We start from the raw sequence: 20,516 nt of genomic DNA on the forward strand, positions 1-20,516 counted from the left end.
GGAAGTGGCAGAGAAAGCGATTCTGAAATGTGGCTCTGTTCGTGTGAGGCCAGAGACGAGTTTATGAATATTGCATTTGATCGGTTATGCCAATATAGGGAATACATGAATTTATAGCCGAATAGGGGCATAAGGTCACAGTATCGATCAGGGTCCTAGATTAGAACACGACAATTACAGAGCTACATCCACTGAGCAGGTAACCACTTTACATCGAGTTCTTTATTGTAGCAGAGCATTTACAACACTTGGTACTGCACACAAAATATTTGTGTTTTGTGTGCAGTTGAAAAAAGATAACAGAATATATGAGAGTATGTAATTGGGACAGTACCATATAGTAGTTATTTATTTGTCACATCACAAATTGAATTACACTTATTTACAAACTGAGACAGACTAAACTACCTGGAATAGCATGAATTCTTTTTCAATTGACGAAAGGCACAATTAGAACCCAGGTCTTCATGTACAAGGTAAACACCAAAGTTACTAGAACAACTATTCCCATCCAAGGGCGTGCCCTTCAGACACTACCCAATAAACATTTTTTTTCCAGAAAACTCTGCAAGACAATTTGTAAATCAACATGAGATGGAATCATAATGCATTGCAAATAACTCAATGGCGGGTTAATGCTGGAAATCTGATTCCTCAGGATTTTTGTCACAAATGAGAGAATGGATACAGACAATAACTTAAGCCCACAAGAGGTGATTTCAGTTTCAGTCATACACTCTATAAATAATCTTATTAGAACATATAATAGGATTTACAATCTACGTTCTTCATTCTCAGGCTTTCAGTTACAGCAGAGTATGATGGTCCAATGAAAGAATGCAATAATTATTGTGATTTCAAACATTCTTCATGTTAGATGGATTGACATTCATTCATTAGCTGTCAAAGGATGGTTTAATGTTAATGGCGGTAGGCGATTCTCTGAATGTGTTAAAGTAGCAATGCTATGTAAGCAAAAGTAATGAGTCTTTGAGGTGTTAAAACAAAGCAATTATATTTTCATTTCATTTAGTTAGGGCAAGTAACTTCTGAGTAAATTGTGAACATTGAATGTTTAGCTATTAAAAAAAGTTATTTGCTTAGGAGACTATAAAGCTCTGGTAAACTCTGGAGTTGATTTTGAAGAGCTTTTCTTGTTTCGATCCAGATTTTCACAATTGTCATTCTGGAGTTCCCTTTTCCACTAGGCCAGCTCTTGTAATATCCCTTGCTGATACCTGTAAAATTAATTTGTCCTAAGTAGTTAATTAGTTGTCCTCAACTCATCAAACCAGGTTTAGGGAGTAATTTATCTTAATTACAATTGGTCCTTGTTAATTTGTTAGGTCATCCACACATAGGGTCCCATCTCTCTTTATAAAACTATTTCGAGATAGGAACTGGAGGTTGAAATCATATTAAGGTACAGGTATCGCATGGTTGATTTCATAGCTTGGGAAGAGAGGTAAGGAGACAAATGGTTCAGACCTGTAAAGCATCTTTGTAGTCTACCCTGCATTTTAAGATTATGGGTTTTGAATGGGGAAGGAGACATTACGTTAATTTAATTTGGCTAGTCAGAGGATTGTGTTCTGAATGCATCTGATAACTCTAGAGAGACTACTCATTCTAAAGCAAAGACATTACAGGAAAGTTATGTTTCTTGATGAGATACAGGAAGGTCAATCTAGAAGATGCATGCAATAATTCTGTATTGTTAACAGTGTTAGGTGACTGAAGATTATGAATATGAGAATTGGGTAATACTGTAGTCATGAGTAGATTGGGGCACTTGAATAATGGCAGTGCAAGAATCAATAGAATTGGATAAAATGGGGCTCCCTTAGACGCATGGGCAGATATAGATATCATGTTGCCAAAGGGGGAAGGGCTCCATAGATGACAACATGAAATGGATTGTTGTGTTTCATCAACCATACAGGCTGCCAGTCAAAGTACATAAGAAAGACAGGTCATGTTCTGAGATGTGCTGAAGGGGTCTTGGAACCGAGGTTGACTTGTGGGAATATCCCAGGATATAATGAGTTTGGCAATTTGTCCTGCACAAAATAGATATAACACTGGAACTTGCAAGGAATGCATCCATGATGGCATCAATACTAGGAGTCCCATTGGTCCACCAGCCAATGCCAGGTCAACATGGAGTGGAGGCTGATTTCTCTGATAAATGCCTTCTGGATTATATTGAGGCACTGGTAAACAGGAGCTACGCAACTCATTAGAGAGTGGACCAATCGGATGCACCAAGTAGCGTCTATAAAGGCAGTCCTGCTAGTAAATATGAGGTGAGAAAGAGCTGGGGCTGCTTCAGATGAGTAAATTGATTGGACCTAAACTGTTCATGTTCCTATATTATTGAACATATTGATTTGTTTTATTTATTATTGTTTAATTTTATTTCTTCTGTTTCACAGAGAGTAATGTTTAGGTTGGTATTAGTTGAGACTCCGTTTATGGAGAAAGTATAGGGGAAGGGGGTTTAAAATTCCAGTGAGTTCAGACTATTGAACGGTATTGTACTTGCTACGTTTTTGAGTCACTGCACCGGCTGAAATGTTTTTAATAAAATATTACTTAAAATAAGAGGTGGTTTCTGTATTTTGGGGTAGAAGGGTGGGCAATATTTGAGTTGCATGAGGTGCAGGAATCAGTAGGGGGCATGGCAGAGAGGGTGAATTATAAAAAATGCAGTCGGTGATGGAAGTGCAGTAATTTAAAGGATAAGACGTAAACGGCTTCGGTCTTTGGTAGTGTTTTGGTATTTGAGGCACTTAGAGGGGGCGGGAATCAGGAGAATGAATGTTAGACAGGTTATGTCTGTGGACACCTGAGTATATTTGCTGATGTTTAAGAGGTACAAAAAAGTGGGATAGTAAAGTGTTGGGTTTTGGGAGAAGGGTTTATTTGGGATATGTTTGAGTAAAAGTGCAAGAGGCAGAATGAAGTGATGGTATACTGGATATAAAAATATTGCTTAAATATGTTCCTTAGGAAGCTGGTGTATACTGCTGCCTGGTCTGTGGGAGTGATTGAACTTCAGGTAAATAGGGATGAAGAAGTAGGAACAGGCAAACGACAAGATACTGTGATTGAGGCATGGTTGCATTAAGGGGTGCTTGGATTTTTGGAATCACCTGGATGACTCTCCCTAGGCCCATCTTGACTGTCTCTTTCTGATACCCGTTGCAGGGGGCAGAACTGACAGCTGGCATCTTTGCTCCCATAGGCCCAGCAGTCTGGCCCTACACACTCGCAGCAGGCATTGTGGAACCACCGGTACCGTGAAGCTCCTACAGACTCGCAGGATTGACGGCATCGCTTCATAGACATGCAGGAACCGAAGTACAGGACAGTGCAGAGAGCTGAGCCATTGCCAGGGGTATCTTCCAGCGCTAGAGTAGGAAGAGAGGTACAGAGGTCAGACAAAGAGTAGCCAACTTTATACACAGAGAGACATAAGGGCCAGGACTCAACAGTTGAAGAGATTGGCATACAGCTAAAGACCTGAGGAACAAGGGTCAGTCACCATTGAGGATGCGAGACATTTCTGCAAAAAGCAGATCTTCTACCTGTCCTATTTAGATACAGTCTAATAGGTTGGATCAGACATCTGCTGCTTTTTGCTGGATATTCTACATCTGCAAAGCTGTAAATAACCTCCAGACTACTAAGAATGGTATAAGATTAGTTAGACACTGATGAGACATTTAAAGAGAAAGTGAGGCGAGGCGACAGAGGAAAACAATTTCTGCACAGGATCATCAACTGTTTAAAAGTTTATACCAGGAGAGTTCAGAAAATAGGAGTCAGTCACTCAGAAAAGGGTGTGAAATAGCCACTGAGGAACCCTGCATATAATGTGACATGCTGCATATCCAATGATGAGTAGACAGGGACATAGAGAGAAACCAGAGAGGTGGAAATATGCAGCAGATAATTTGATATACAGAAGCAAAATGGAGACTGCAGTCAGCTAATTGAACAGGTAGCTGCAGAGAGAGAGGCATACTGGGCAGGCATTAGCCTTACTGAAGTCAAGTATCAAAGGGCGGTCAGGAAATATATGGCTCCCTTCAAAATTAGAGTTCAGCAGCACAGACAGTAACCTGATTTGTAAATAGTCAGAAACTTGGACTAGCCATGGTGCAATACACTAAGCTGGTAATTAGGTAAAAGAATCAAAATTACAAATACAACTATAATTATCTCTGCATGTTTTTTTTGTTTCTGGACTTGCCTGCGGTACAAGATTTACTTCCAAGTAAAGATGGCTGGAAATAAAGCTAGTTACTCACCAATGCATTGTGCCTAGGCGACTAAGCTTAGCTTGAATTAAATAAACTTACCTGTAACAGTATTGCACCTTAATCTTTTGTACGGATTGACATAATGTGTATAATTTTACCATATGGAAAATGGTTTCACTAACTTCTTTAAGCTTCCCCAAAAATATATTCATGGGATCCACTTGATGCTGAATGTCGCGCGACAATGTGATTGCTTCAAAAGATCAACTGATTAGTGTTAACATGAGTGCAATTCCACACTTTTGCTTGACACCTGTAGATTATAGGCTATTCCCTAGGTTTATCTAAAACAGATATCAAGCTGAAAAGTATTGTTATAGTGCAATACCTCTGACTTTTTGCATCATGAACGTATTCTTGATGCATGTAGTGTGCATGAGGGAGCAGGTAATGCCCTTAAGGGAGGTAGGTTAGTGGTGACGGCAGGTGGCAATCCAACTCTTAATGCTGCTTGTCCGCCCTATGCATATTGTCTGATCTTTAAGAACAGACAGTATTGTTTTGTAAATGTGTAAAATTAGTGCTTTGTAGTAGCTCTAAAGAAGTCATGTAATCGTAAACATCACAATAGCCACTTTCCTACTTGGAGTGTTATTTAGATGTACCCCTCACTTATTTCTTTGCAAGATGACAGCATTCGTGTATGCTGCCCGCTTTTTAGTATGGAACATTGAATGTAAATGCATATGTACCCTTTAGCAAGAATCCAAAACCCACAAGTAGGTATTGTGTGCTCATGATAGTACCTTCTCTGTCATCGCAATATTGTAGCATCATGCTACAGTTTATTGTGTGCAAGATCCTTCCTACCAGTTCTGAACACTGCAACTATTTAGGTTGGTTCATGTAGTACTCTGATAGAGCTTTAGGTAGTAAACTAAGGTGTTATTTGGGATATTTATCCTCTAACAGTGTGTGTATTTCACTGACTCTAGAGGCTGACACAATAGCTATGTAAAAGCATAACTCCATGGCATATGTTTTAGCTTGCTGTTCACGACTGTGCTTAACTAACTAGTGGTGTTATACCCTTTGTTTGATTCCCTTAGCTAGAAAATGTTTTTTTCACTAAAGGAACGTTGTACTTGAAACTGTCAAGACCTGTGGGCATTACTCAGATCGGGAAAAAGTGCAGTCACTGATGTTTTTCTGTACGCCAGCTGGTTGGGAAATGTGCCACAAGGAAGGGTAGGCTGGTCCATTTTCTCATTATTAATCAGCACTTGATCAGCATGGTATGTACATTTTTGTTGTAGGTTTTTCCCAGGATGGCACTTCAAAATATTGATTTGTGTTAATGCAACAAACGTCAGAGTATCCCTCTACCTTATGATAGAAAAGGGTGAGTTCCATGACAAGACACCAACTCAATGAGAAGTGTGAAAAAGGAAAAATAATCCTTTTTATATACAACCTCCACCCACTCTAGTAGTGGCATGCTTTATCATCGGGTTCACCCTGAACCCTAAAAGTCAAGGTGGGAGCTCTTTGTATATAATTATGTGGGGGGAAGTTAGTGTAAATAAAAATTAATCCTCCACTCCCAAGGTATCCCTTTATTAGCGGGGTGGATGAGAAATGACTAAAATAAACTATAAAAGGGCAACAAGAATGCAATGGTCCCATGACCCTTATATGCCAACATGTTTCTGCCCTACAGTGATGGCTGTACAAGGTCCTGGACATTCTTAAAGGCGGGCTTGCTTTACTAATGCTCTTCCAGTGATGATTCTGTACTCAGAAGGTTCTTATTGTAGCATGCACACTAAATTATAGGCATGCAAAGACAGTGAAGACTTGCCGGTCCAAATGGTACCCTAGGAGTCGGCATTTTCAGACCCCTCCGGGGGCAGAGAATAGTTGGCACTGTAGTCAAACCATCTTCAAGGGTCCCTCCTGTCCACGTGCCTACTATGGTCCGCTCACACCCTGCTTTGTATTGATGTGCTGTCTTGTTCAGTAGACACAGTTTCTGTTTTTGTTTTTGTGTAAAGGGATAGCATTTCCCAGTGACAAACTTTCTGGCTTCAATGAGAATGTACATGAAATTGGTGTCAACTGAAGGTGACGAAATTTGGAGACTTCAGTAGCCACACTGCAGTGACTCTGGGCTTAAGTGGTCATATCTTCCAATCCTTCACAGTAAGAAACTGATCCTTGGTTAGAGGGTTTTATATATTTTGCTGCATAAACATTTTTGAATAAAGATGTTGCGCTCTTCTCTGCATTCAGCCATCCCATGTACCCACTGGTATTGAAGAAAAAATGTAAGCAAATATTTTTTACCTCCATTTGAAAAGTGTTTTATTCATGGTCTCTCTTGAGGATATCTGGGTTCAAATTAAATGGCTGATGCTTCCCGTTGGGTCCAAATGTTGAATTATACGTTTAAACAGCTTCGATCATCTAGTTAACCAAGTTTGCAAAGTCATTTTGGGGTTGAATTGTCTCTTCTATTATTATTTTGCTTCTCTTTGTGCAGTTCTGCCATAGCTGTTATAACTTGCTGAGGACTGCCTGGAGTTCCCCCTTGTTTCAGGATTTATACATTTTAGTAGTCCTGTCCATCCAGATGACTTGAGAGTTTATTGTTTATTCAAGGAGGTTTCTGTAGTGCCAGCAGTGTTGCCTCCCCACTACCTCAAGGAAGACACATGCCAGTGTGTGTTAGGAGACGCATAGACTGAATGTGTGTTAGGGGTTATATTGGAAGTGTGATAGCAAGAAACAAATTCAGGTCCTTGTCATGTTTGCAATGTTTGTTGAATAGAAATGTGGGATAATTGCATGCTAGCACAACTATCATCATGCTCAGGGGTGAGGTCTACATTTAGCTTGGCTCTCTGAGGCTTTATTGTTCATTGGCTCTTCTCGGTCCCTGCATTTGTGTCCCCACCTACTTAGGGAGGCATCTGTTCCAATGGGTAACTCTGGGACAGGGTCCTGGAAAATTTTACTTAGATTCCCTGGGGCCTATATACAAACTTCCTTTTGTAGTACTTTTAGCAATATTGCAATGCAATAGAACTAGTAAACTACTACAAAAAGCAATTCCCAAACCTATCAATGTGGATCCCTACCTCTCTTATCTTTTTGATGGGCAGATCCACAGACAAGTAGATTTATTACTTAGTAGTAAATGTGATAAGGTGCAGGGAAGAGCCTGGAGAAAAGCGGCAAGCTTACTACTAAACCGGATGGGTCTAGGGAGTATAAAGAAGGGAGTTAGGGAAATTAACATGGGGGGTTAGTGAGAAAAATGCACCCACCTACAAAAGATTAAACCCATTGCTATTCACAAACTGCAGTTCTAAAGATATTGCAGTCAAAAGGAGTCCGAAACTAGCAGTAAATTACTCCATCTCAGAGCTGGAGTAAGTCCAGTACCACACATGTCCAACCACTGGTACTGCAACACCATCTCAAAGAAAATAATGGAGGAAGGAACATAACATTAAACCCATGGGAAATAATTAGCAATATAAAAATTATATATTTTTCCTTTATGAAATCTAAAACTATTTATTTTTTAATTACAGAATATTTGAACAACCTTTGCATTCAGAAAAAAACATGTAACTCTTTTTAATTTAAATATAATTAAACTACATTTAAGTACTTCTTTACATCACTTTTAATAATTAGTATTAATAATTATTAATACAGAATACATTTTTTGTTTATTTTTGATGGGAATTTGGTCCCTCACAACTTCTGCACTTCCCTCCCCTTTCTCACTGAGAGCACTTTTAATGTAATGACTTCACAATTACATTGAACTAATGTTGTTGATTCATGAAACATTCCATGTTGAAAAATTTACATGAGTAAACGATTGCAAGAATAAATGCAATTTGATTTTGAATATTGCATATTTCACTTTTCAATTTGTTCAGTTATATTTAGTGAAATGTATATGTGGTGTTTATCTGTATGGAGTAATACAGAATAACCTGTAAACTAATTGATCTGTAACTCGGACCACTCTTTCTTTATACTTACTTGTGTAGAGTGGCTTTCACAAACACCTAATATAGCAATATCTCACATGCAAGTATGTCATTTCCTACTACAGTTTGGCATCCTTCATTTGCATGCTATTCCAAAAATCTTCCCCTGTATTCATAAAACCATGCATGAAAAACTGACCTTAACTTCCAATTGTCACCCCTCCTTGTTTTCTTTCCAATTACCCTCTCTTTACTCTCCATCTTCTGCATGACTCCTCTCTCGAAGTACAGACTATTCTAAGTCTCAAGCCTGTCTGCCTTAATCTCTATCATTGTAAAATACCTACTCCTCATTTCATAGATCACAACCTCTCCTCCTTTGAAATCATTCCCCTTGCAATCTAAAAATACCTAATCTCCTCTAGCTGATCTGTTATTTCTTTTTTTTTTATTTCAACTGATTTTATTACAAGATTTTGTAGGTACAGTACAGATATGGTGACAGCAATATTGTTTTTGGTGTATGCCAGTGGGGTTACAATTGGCGTCACACGTTCCAGCTTGCTCATGTAGTCGACTGGTAGAAAATGTCATAGGCTAGGCATACTGCGACTTGGCCTTGTTTGTTTGTATATTGCCCTCCTAGGAAGGAAAAGAAAAAGTGGGAAAGAAGAGATAGAGTCGTGGTCGATGCTATTGGCTTCTCTTGCTAAGTCCCATCATGCTGGAGTACACCTGTGTGTGTGTGGGGAGTGTGTTGGGGTGGTGATCTCTGTAAATTGCCTACGGAGGCTTGTGTGATGCCTGGTAGTTGTCTAGGGTGTGCCACATCTCTCCCTTCGCGGTAGAGTTGGGTGTGTGCTTTGATGGAAGGTGATCCAACTCTTCAAGGATGCTTTCCCCGTGTCTTTCCAGTTTGCTAGGATTGTCTTGATTGCTGCTGTGAGTAGGATGTCTATTAGCTCGCTGTCGTTCTTAGATTGAGTTTCTTGGTCCATAAAGGCCGCGACTACCCCTGCAAAGTCTGTTTGTAGTGGGAATCCCATTATGCTATTTGTGAAGTCTCTTATTTTGTATCAGAATGTTTTGACTTTGGGACAGTGAAAGAGAAGAGGAGCAAGGTCACCTTTATGTTTGTGGCAGTTCCAGCATAGGTCGTTGTCTCGGATCCCTACGGCCGCTAGTTTGGCCGGGGTCCAGTATGCTTTGCGTAGGAGCCAGTATTTTGTCGGTGCTAGGATTGGGGTGACTTTGTTTGTGCTTGCTCAGTTCCACTGGCGAGTTTTTTCCTTATCATTGAAGCACCTATGGTGTTGGCCTTCCCAGTACTCTAGTGTCTTGGTGTTTAGCTTTGTAGAAGTTGGGCTTAGTAGTTTGTAAAGGTGCCATGTTTGGTGGCCAACTTTGTTTAGGTTAGCCGGGTATTGTAGGATTGATGGGGTTTCTTTATTTAGATCTGCCTTGGTGAGTGCCGCCCTTATTTTTAGGAAACTGTAGAAATCTATGTCTGGTAGATTGTGGAGGTGTTTAAGGGTGTCAAATGTGAGTGGTGTGCTTAATTAATTTTTCCAGTTGGCTGGGGGTGGAGATGCCTCGTTCGTGCCAAGAGCTCATGTTTAGTGTCTTGTCCTTGTATTTTATTTTTGTGTTGAACCAAATGGATTCCCACCTTGTGTTGTTAATGCTATTCTCCATTTTCTTGTCTACTTTAAGAAGAGAGTTCTTAGTGTTTTTGAAAATGGTGCTTTTGGCTTCAGGGTGTCTGTTGGCTGAGAGTAGGGTTAGGGGTTCGAGACCATTTAGGATTGCTCTTTCTAGCGTTAGCCAAGCCGGTGTGAAATCATTCCCCTTGCAATCTAAAAATACCAAATCTCGTCTAGCCGATCTGTTATTTCTACCAACCATTTGGTCACAGAGTTTGAGTGCCTGGAAGCACTGAAGAATGGGTGTGCAGTGTGTTGACAGAGTTAAGGGTGGTCAGCAATCACCTTAGTGCACATTATGTACATCTGCAGCCTAAGTATACCTATCTGTATGTGGGGTTAATATTCATCTTTGTGTACTCAGCAATTACTCTAAGTACTGACCTTTGAGCACTCAGTTCTCTCCTCTGTGCAAACAGTACTGAAACCTCTGACTCAGCACGTACCACTTTATATTTGGCAGAATGTGTGCCTGAAAAAGGATTCCAAGCGGAGTGGTGTTTGCTGTGGTGCTAACTGTGCATGTGAAATTCTGATTTGCGCACACTTAAAAAAGTTCCATGGTGTGCGAATTCGAATTTTACACTATTTGTCAAGAACATCCTCACCAGCTTGTACCTCCGGAAAACGTAATTGCGAACAACAATTTGCACATGGAAAATAACACTTGACTTAGAACCTCAAGTCAGCCTCAAACAGTTTGCAACTATACTAGAAACTGAATACGCCCAGTAGTTGTAACTAGGGCCTTAGTTCTCATGTTATGGTCAGTTCAGCACTGGGTGCTTAATAGCATCTCTCTCATTGACTCTTGCATGAGTAGTTAAATCTGTACTTTCAGCATTCACATCTGTGTAAGCAGATGTCACATGTTTGCTCTCAGAGTGCCCCTCTATTTGATCAGCACTCTATCAAAACTCAGGGTGCAATACCACACGCTAAGTACTCAGCTCAGTGAGGTCAATACTCATCTCTTTACATTCAGTACTCACTGCTGTGCATTTAGCACTCACCTCTGTGAGTCCCTAGAACCAGGTGGTGCTCATGATGCTGTTGTTGAACCTCTTCCAACACAGGCAAGGAGAAGCTGCTCCAGCCCAGTGGGGGATCGCTGTCAGAGACAGTGGAGAGTGCACGAAATAGTGATGGGATGGGGGATGGAAGATCTTCAACAGAGCTGCGTGAGGCTGGATGAGTGTCCACTTTACCCCTCTCCTTACAGAGGCCTGGCCAGTGTGGGGGAAAAGAAAAAACAAGAATAGACATTGGCAAAGCGAACAGGCATTGCCTTTTTGTTTTATTACTGCTAGCAAACACCCAACATCAGTCACACACCTGCTAGGCCACCCTTCCTTTTACACATGGACACACCACTGGAGAACACAAAATATACCCTTAAACATGTAAACACTTGAGTAAATAATGGTAGTGGTAATAGTTGTGATGGCTATGATGTGGTTGTAGTAGTGGTGATAGTGCTTGTAATAGAAGGGATGATTGTGGCAGTTGAAGTGGTGGTGGTAGCAGTAGTAGTGGTGATACCTAAAGTGTCAGTCGTTGAGATGTTGGTGAGTGTTAGTGGTACTGGTGAATCTGGTAGTGGTGGTGGTGTAGTGGTGATAGTGGTAGAAATAATGTTTGTGAAAATGGTGGTTATGATAACAGCGGTGATAGAGGTGGTGGAAGTGATGATAGTGACGGCAGTGGTGGCGATAGTGAAAGTAATGTTGGTGATATTGGTTCCAATGATGGCATTAGTAATAACGTTTACAGTGACAATGATAGTAACGGTTGTGTAATGATGTAGAAATTGTGGCAGCAATAATAGTGATGGTGCTGTGGTAGTGGTGGTGCAGATAATTGTGGTGGTAGTCGTGGTGGGCATGATGGTGGTGTTAATAGTAATATGCTAATAGTGGTTGTAGCAATGGGGGTGGAGTGGTAGAGGTAACTCTGGCATGATAATGATGGTGATTGTACGGGCACTGGCAATGATGGGGGTAGTTGTTGTGGAGGTGGTACTTTTGTTGGTGGCAGTAAAGGTGGAAATGGCAGTCATGGTAATGATGAAGGTTATGGTTGGCTGTAGTAAAGGCAGTGGTTGTAATCGCTGTGGTGATACTGATGGTAGTGGTAATGGAGGTATTTGTACTTGTGATAATGGTGGTGTTGCTGGTAGAGGCAATCGTGGTGTTAACATTGGTAGTGATGGTAACTGTGGTGTTGCTAGTGGTAACAGAAGTAATACTGGGTGTGCTGGTAATGGTGGAAGAAATGGTGTGGCATTGGCAGTGCCAATGAGTGTGGTGATGGTGTTAATGGTGATGGTTGTAATGGTAGTGGTGGTAATGGATCTGTTGGCACAGGTAATGGTGGTGTTAATGGTGCTGCTGGTAGTGGTGATGGCACTGGTGGTAGTAGTGGTGGCACTAATAACGGTGGTGGTGATAATGGTAGTGTCAATAGTGCTGGTGGAAGTTGTGTTGGAGGTGCTGCAAGTATATGTTGTGGTTGTGATGGTGGTAATGGTTTATGGGGGATAAAGAAGGGATTTAGGGACAGTTTGGTAGAGGTTTAGTGGGGGAAATGCACACACCTACAAAAGAGTATACCCATTGCTATTCACAATCTCCACTTCTAAAGCTAGTACAGTCAAAAGGAGACCCAATCTAGTAGAAAATTACTCCATCTCAGAGCTGGAGTAAGTCCAGTACCACACATGGCCAACCATTGGTACTGCAACATAAAATAAAACCCATGGGAAATAATGTTAAATTGAATTAAATTGTTTTAAATAATTAATAATACAAATACATGTATTTTAACTTAAAAATCATCTAAAACGACATCATATTTATTTTTTAATTAAAGAATATTTCAACAACCTATTCATTCAGAATTATTTTGAACTCTTTTTAATTAAAAAATAATTGCATTACTTTTGAGTACTTCTTTACATTACTTTTAATAATTAGTAATACAGAATAAAAAATGCATTTTGTTTACTTTAGGTGGGAATTTATTTATTTAGGTAATAGTGGTTCTAATATTGGTGATGGATATAATGGCTGTCATGGTGGTAGTAATGGCAGTGCAGTTGTGGTTATTTTTATAACAGTAATGATGATGTTGGTGGTAGTGGTGATGATGTTGAGACTAAATAATGTTAAAAAAATGGTGGTGGTTGTAATCAGAATAGGAGTAATGATGGAGGTAATGGTGGTGGTTGTAATGGTGTGGTAATGGTTGAGTCAATGATTATGGTGGTAATGGTGGTTGTAATAGTCAGGGCCACTGGAATTATGCATCAGGAGAAGGCCAAATAATGGGGCAGGTTTTAGTAATTTATACAGCCAGAAAGGGCAAATTATGCGGAAAAATGCAGCACATTTTATAATAGTATTACTTCATTATTTAGTCATTGTTAAACTTGGTAACACTGGCTAAGCATTGGTTGCACCTCGCCAGCACCAGTTTAACACCCAAATTTAGCAATAAGCAACAAAAAGATGGCCCGTCCAGTTTTGCCAACGGCCTTCCAGTGTGCTGCAAGACTTGTCGCTCCATATTTAGTACCTTTTGAACCATTTGAGCCAGAAACAAAAACATTTTTTTTTATTAAAATCTGCAGATTGAGCGGCAAATGACAGAATATGTGACAAATGCAGTAAATCTATAAGTATGCGAAAACCGCTGCAGCCGTATAATCACATAATTCCAGTGACCCTGGTAATAGTGGAGGTAGTGGAGGTGGTGGCAAGTGGTAATGAGCAGATGGTAGGTGGTAATAATTCTGGTGTAGAAATGGTGGCATTTGTGGCGGTTGTGGTAATGGCACTAGTGGGAATTGGGGAGGTTGTACTCGTGGTGATATTGGTGGGAGTGGTAATGGTAGTGATAGTTATGTTCTGGAGGTGGTAATGGTGAAAGCAGTAGTAATTGCTGTGGTGGTAATAGTTGTAGTAATGGTGGTGATGGCAATGCTTGTGGTGGTAATGGTAGTGGTGTGGTACTAATGGTAGTGGTAATGATGGTAAAATTGGTAGCAGTGTTAATGTTGGTAGTGTAATAGTGATGATAGTAATGGTGGCGGTATTGGTAATAATGGTGGTAATATTGGTGGTGGTGATACTAGTGGTGGTAATGATGGAAATGATGGTGGTCATAATGGCGGTGGTAGAGGTGGTAATGGTGGTGATAATATTCAAAGTAGTAATGGTTAATGGTAATGTTGGTGACTAAAATTGTGGTGACTGTGCAGTCGCACACTGGTCACAGGTATGTCTCAGTCCTTTCCAGGACATCATGGTAAATGAAGATCAATGTAGTTGTTAACTTACAGTTTTTCTTTTGGTCTCTCAAGTGTTGAGGCACAGCCAGTGATGTTAGCTCCTGTCACCAGTGTTTTGTACTTTTGAACTCTTCAGAAGGGCAAAGTGTCTCTTGAGGGGAACATGACTCCCTGCTTTCTGTTTGTGGATAAGTGCCAAGCAGCTCCCAGATGCAGACTCATGGCTTTGCAAACCGATCAACAACCTTCCTAAAGGACAGGAGATTGTATACATTGCCAGGGAGTAGAGTCACATACTGGTCACAGGTTTATCTTAGTTCTCCCCAGGCCATCATGGTAAATGAAATCAAGGTAGTCCACAACTTACAGTTGTTTCTTGTGGTCGCTGGACTGTTGAACCACAGTCTGTGCTTCTAGACCTTGACACCAGTGTTCCATTCTTCTGAACTCTTCTGAAGGGCAAACAGTGTATTGGGCGATTATGACCTCCTGTTTATGTTCTGGGGATAAGGGCCAAGCAGCTCCCAGGTGCGGACATTTTGCTCTGGAAACCTTTCACCACCTGCCCCAATGGGACAAGAGCTAGTATACACATTGCTGACACTGAGTCACACACTGGTTGCACATCTGTTCCAGTTTCCCCTGTGTATCATGGTAAATGCAATTCAAGGTAGTTCATAATTTGCAGTTTTTCTTGCAGCAGCTTGAGTGTTGAAGCAAGGCTTGTGCTACTAGCCCTTGACACAAGTACTGGTAATGACAGTGGTGGGCGTAATATGGGTGTCTGTGGTAATGGCGATGTTAATGATGGTGGTGGTAATGGGGAAGGTAATGGTGCTAATGGTGATGTAATTTTGGTAATCAGTGTGGTTCAGGTTATAGTGGTTTTAATGGTAGTTGTAATAGTAATAGTGGTGGTACCTGTATTGTGGTGGTGGTGGTGATAATATTGGTGGGCCTCGTTACAGTGATGATGATAATGTGTTGGTGGTACTTGGCGAAGTTTGTGGTGGTGATGTTGGAAATTCGTAATGGGAGCTGTGGTAATGAAGGTTGTTGTGTTGCTATTGGTAGTAATATTGTTATATTACTTGTGGTGTTGATGGTAATGTTGATGGGCAATGTGGTGGCTAATTTTTAAAAGAATGAGTGTCAAAGATCAAGGTTTTGCTCAGAATTCTGTACCCAGCTCTATCAAATGTTAGATTGCCAAATACCAAGGCTGTTTTGTCTCGGCTCCAACTCATGCCTCTTTCCTCCACCACCAGACACATCCTGCCCTTATATCTCAATCTTTCAGGTTATTTTTCATCCCTACTTTCTTCCTATGTCATTGTTTTCCCAGGTGTCTCTCCCTCCTTCGCCCCCAGTTTTGTGTGCTTCTCTCTCTTGCTCTGGGTCAAAGCATGATGAGTAGAAATAAGTGCCAGTCCTCAAAAATGGGTGCTGGTGGGCCTCCCTACAACTAACAGCTAAAAATAAGCCCTGGATGCTGTGTGTCGTAATTGTGATGGAAGCTGGTGGTGATGATTGTGGTCATTGCTGTGGTAATTTTGCAGTAGTGGATACGGTGCTGTTAGTTATAATACCAGTTATAATAGTGGCAGTGATACTGGTGGTGCTGGTGGATGTCGTGGTTATTTCTATGGCTGTAATAGTGGTGGTAGTGGTAATGGTAGTACCGGAGGTGGTTGTAATGGTGATGGTGGTGACAATGGCAGTAGTAATGGTACTGATTGCAGTGGTAATGGTGGTGTTTGTGCTGGTGGTATTGGTAATGGTGGTAGCAGTAGTAATGATGTTGGTGGTTGTAATTTGTGTGGCGACCTTGGTAGTAATGGTGATACTGGTCGTGATGATGGTGGTTATAATAATATTGATAGCTGCTGCATTAATGGTGGTAATAGTTGTTCTGGTTGCTATGGTCGTGGTAATGATGGTAGTAATGGTAGTAATGGTAGTAATGGTGGCAATGATGCTAATGGTGGTGGCAGTGGTGGTGTTGGCACCAATATTGAAAGTGGTGGTGATGGTAATGGTGATTCTGGGAGTGTGGTGGGAATGATGGTGGATTTTGAAGTTGTGATGGCAGTGGAGGTGGTAATGGCGGTGCTTGCGCTAGCGGTAATGGTCATGGTAGTGTTAATGGTTGGAATCATGTTTCTGGTGGTTTTGCAGTGGTGGTAATGGTCGTGATGGTTATAGTCCCCATCATAACTGTTGGGGTTGTCGTAATGGTGGTGGTAGTGATGGTGGTGGTACAGGTAATGGTTTTGGGTGTAATATTGATAACAGTAGTAATAAAGGTGCTGTCAATGGTGGTACTAGTAATCATGCCAATAGCAGTTATACCTTTGGTAATTTTGGTGATTATGTTGTAATTGTAGCAGTAATTGCATTTGTGACAATGGTGGTAATTGTAATGGTGGTGGTAATGGTTGCAGTAATGGTAGTAGTAGAAGGGGTAGTAATGGTGAGGATGTCCGCCAACTGCCTCAAGCTCAACGGAGGCAAGACTGAGGTGCTGGTTGTAGGGGGTGGCCAGGCGGCGTGGACGTCGGCATGGTGGCCGCCATGCCTGGGACCAACACCTACCCCCTGCCAGGAGGCGAGGAATTTGGGCATCTGGTTTGATTCCAACCTGACCTTTGGCCCCCAGATCAATCGGGTGGTTGGATCCTGCTTCGGGACTCTCAAGAGCCTTAGGAAGGTGCTGAAATTCCTACCCATCAAAGCACGCCAAACGCTAGTGCATGCACTAGTCAGATCTAAGATGGACTATGGCAACCTTCTCTATTTAGGGACCTTAGAGCAGAATCTGAGCCGCCTGCAGGTCTTGCAGAACGCTGCTGCCCGATTGGTGCTCAGACTACCCAAAAGGGCTGCCTCTAAAGCGGCTCTTCAGACCCTGCACTGGCTCCCGGTAAGAATCAGAGTGGAATTTAAAGCACTCTGCACTTGCCATCGAATCGTCAATGGTAGGGCACCCCTTCCATTGCAGGGACTGCTGACACAATACGAGCCTTCCCGTTCCCTTAGATCTTCCGGCTCGGGGCGTCTGTCCATGCCCAAGGTGTCTAAAGCAAGGATGGGCGGAAGATCTTTCAGGCATCTGGCTGCGTTAAGCTGGAATAAACTTCCTGCGGCGTCGCGTCTTGAGCCATCCAAACCAATCTTTAGAGCCAAGTTAAAAACAATACTATTCACCCGGTAACAGGTTCTGCCCCCCTGCAGTTTCCCTGCAAGCACTCGCTCCACAGCGCAGGGACACGCCGCTGTGCGTCACCAACCGCTTTACAAAACCCCCTATTATTATTATTATGGTGGTAATGCCAGTGGTAATGGTGGTAATGACAGAGGTAATAGTGGTGGTGGTAATGGAGATGTTGTAGAGGTGGAAATGGTAATGATAGTATTAATAGTAATGGTGGTACTGGTGATGGTCAAAATGGTGGTGAAGACAGCAGTAATGATGGGGTTAAGACAGTGGTAATGATGATAGGAATCATGGTGGTGGTAGTGTTGGTGCAAGTCATAATAGTGGTGGCAGTAATGGCAGTGGTAGTGGTGGTAAGAGAGGTGGTGATTGTGGCAAAATGGGTTATCGTGTGGTGATAGAAGTGGTAATGTGTGTGCGGTATTAGAGGTGGTAATGGTCATGGAGGAGATAGTGGGGGTGATGGGAATGGTGGTTGTGGTAATAGTGCTGATAATGGTGGTGTTTGATAAAGTGGTGTTGGTGGTGTAATGGTGGTAGTAATGTCAGTGGTAATAGCCATACTAATAATAGTGTGTCCTTAGTACAAAGGCACTACAGTGTCAAGATCCCAAATGTTTGTGAATTGGTGCTGTGGTACTGTATTACCATATTAAAAACATTACTGTGCATTGTTGTTCTCACTGTGAGGAACAGGGGGAAAGCAGACGTTTGCAGATTGAGATAAACTCTTTTGCCTGCCAGTGTTTGTTCTTCTGGTTGTGGAACCAGACAGTAAGCAGGAAAAGTGCAATCACTCATACTGCCTGACACACCTGGCGTGGAACTGCTTAACAGTGGGCTGACAGAAACTGTGAATAGCATTGCTTACAAGCCCATAGCTGAAGGAGGGTGACTCAGCCTCCGCCCTCCACGTATTCTTTCCTATGACCTGAACTGACGTGTGAATGTCATTCCAACAGAGCAATGGCTGAAGGAGGCTGACACAAACTCTGTATTTAGAGTTACTAAGAATATGATGTACTCATGTTCAAGGTTAAAATAGGTTGGTGAGACAGCATAAACTTTCACTAGGACAGACTAAAAATGGACTTGCTTACAATTCTGAGCATATCGTTAAAAGACTAGAACACATTTTCATCGCTCTGAGAACATCCCAGAACAGTTTTAAATTTTAAATCAAAACTTTAAAAAAAAATCTTTTAATTATGCTGACCAGAAAAAAATCCCAAACTTGCTCCCCCACTGCTGCTTTATTCTGCTCGTGTCAAAGACTGTACACCATTTGTGAGAAAAAATATCGATCGTGAGGAATCCATACAGTGTTAAGAAACCAAGGGAAGATACCCATACCAGTAATCTTATGATCTATATGCTTTGTATTTAACTAATATTCTGTACACCATCTAGGGTGGTAAACATCAAAAAGTATAACATATTAAACAAGATATTAGTGAACTAGAGTTACTGGTGTTCCCTGTCCAGTAGGGGCTCTTCCTCAGATTAATAACATAATAGAATAAAAAAACAAAGAAAGAAAGAAATGGTGTGATAGGGTGAAAGTGAGAAACTGACGTATTACACAATTTCTGACAGAAGCCTGAACCGCATGACACAAGGCAGACTAGGGTCTGAGACATATTAGCTATATATTATGTCTATGTGACAACCCTACAGATCTACTGCACCAAATTGTCAAGGTCGGGCTCGGCCAGAAAACAGCTTCGGGCACCGAACTAAAAGGAGTCCCCATAAGTGAATCAGATAGAGGTCCACATTTCTAAATCTGGCTGTTTTAAACTTGCAAAGACAGGCTTTATAGTGCTATGGGAGACTGCATGCATTTGTACTTGCTGCAGGCAATGTTTGACGCAATACCTAGGAAAGCAGCAGTAAAAAACCAGTTCACCAGACCATAAAACAGGTCTCCAAACAGCCAAAAGCCAACCCAGACACTGACCTAGCAGGATGGTGCATCTGTAGGTCTTGTACAAACAGCCCTACTGCGATCTCTGACAAACGACCGCCACCTTCCCCGAGAATTCATTCCAAAAGACGTACCTAAGTATTTTGTTATATAAAGATAGTAGCAAAGGGCGCAATGTACACAGCAGGCGTGCAAGGACTACTTGGCTGATGAAAAAAATTAAATTACTTGAAAATCTGAAATGATTTCTCAAAAACCTGGGTAAGAAGCATAATTTTATTTCTATAAACAGAAAACTTTCATGGAGGTAAAGCTAAACATGAAAGCTACTTCCATTTTAGTGGAGTGGTGTGGCTCACTGGTTAGAGGCAGCAGACCCGTAAACAGAGAACAACCCGGGACCAGGGTTCAATTCCCGACGTCGCAGGGTCATGGCCCAGGGTCAAACGGACTCGATAATTCTCGCCTCTGTGCCTACTCTAACCAGGAAACACACTCGGCAACTCTGGGCATTAAGCTTCCCTCATCTCTACCACAGCCCCCCACAGACGCCGAGGATGCCTGGTTTCACCTTGGAGATACCCAGAAAGGGACCATCTCACAGGGAAAACCAGGACGGGTTCCTCAGCAGTCTTCAACGCCAGGATACTCCTTGGAGTCACAGTGTGCTTTACAAGTACACCCACATTTACATTCCACAAAACAATCTAAGCTCTTAAATGGGCATCAACTTGCAATGAATCCCCAAGAATATATGGAGAATCACCTGAACCTCCACGTTTTTCTAAATTCTGTTAGAAATGTTGGATGCTAAAGTAAAGATCAATACAGAATACAAGAAAATATCAAATGCTAACTGCCTGTGGACTGATTCAGTGGCTAGCACCCTCGGTCTAGGTCCACTCTCTCCCCGCAGCTCCGGTGTGCCGACTCATTCTCTCTAGACCCCGACCTCCTTCCGGGAGATTGGAGGCTGCTGCCCGCACCTGCTTCCCTCTCTACCCAGGAACTGGCCTACCATCAGCCACCACCGTAACTATTTTCATCCGCTCTTTCACTTATGTAAATTTTGACTGTTGTGCCACCTGTATGTTTGATTT

General features: G+C 41.7%; 1 protein-coding gene across 1 annotated transcript in view; it reads right to left on the reverse strand.

The window, feature by feature from the left end:
• Nucleotides 1-200: 200 nt before the first annotated feature.
• The window catches only part of LOC147716816 (twisted gastrulation protein homolog 1-A-like), an 89,046-nt gene continuing 68,730 nt past the window's right edge, over nucleotides 201-20,516 (reverse strand). Inside the window, exons 4-5 of the mRNA XM_086923759.1 lie at nucleotides 10,995-11,207; nucleotides 201-3,413 (exon numbers count right to left, since the gene is read on the reverse strand). Of these exons, the coding sequence (XP_086779885.1) occupies nucleotides 3,127-3,413; nucleotides 10,995-11,207 (500 nt within the window). The 3' untranslated portion in view covers nucleotides 201-3,126. The remainder of the gene's footprint in view (nucleotides 3,414-10,994; nucleotides 11,208-20,516) is intronic.

The sequence above is a fragment of the Lissotriton vulgaris genome, chromosome 5 (genome assembly GCF_964263255.1).
Source record: "Lissotriton vulgaris chromosome 5, aLisVul1.2, whole genome shotgun sequence".
In the NCBI taxonomy this organism is placed as follows: domain Eukaryota; kingdom Metazoa; phylum Chordata; class Amphibia; order Caudata; family Salamandridae; genus Lissotriton; species Lissotriton vulgaris.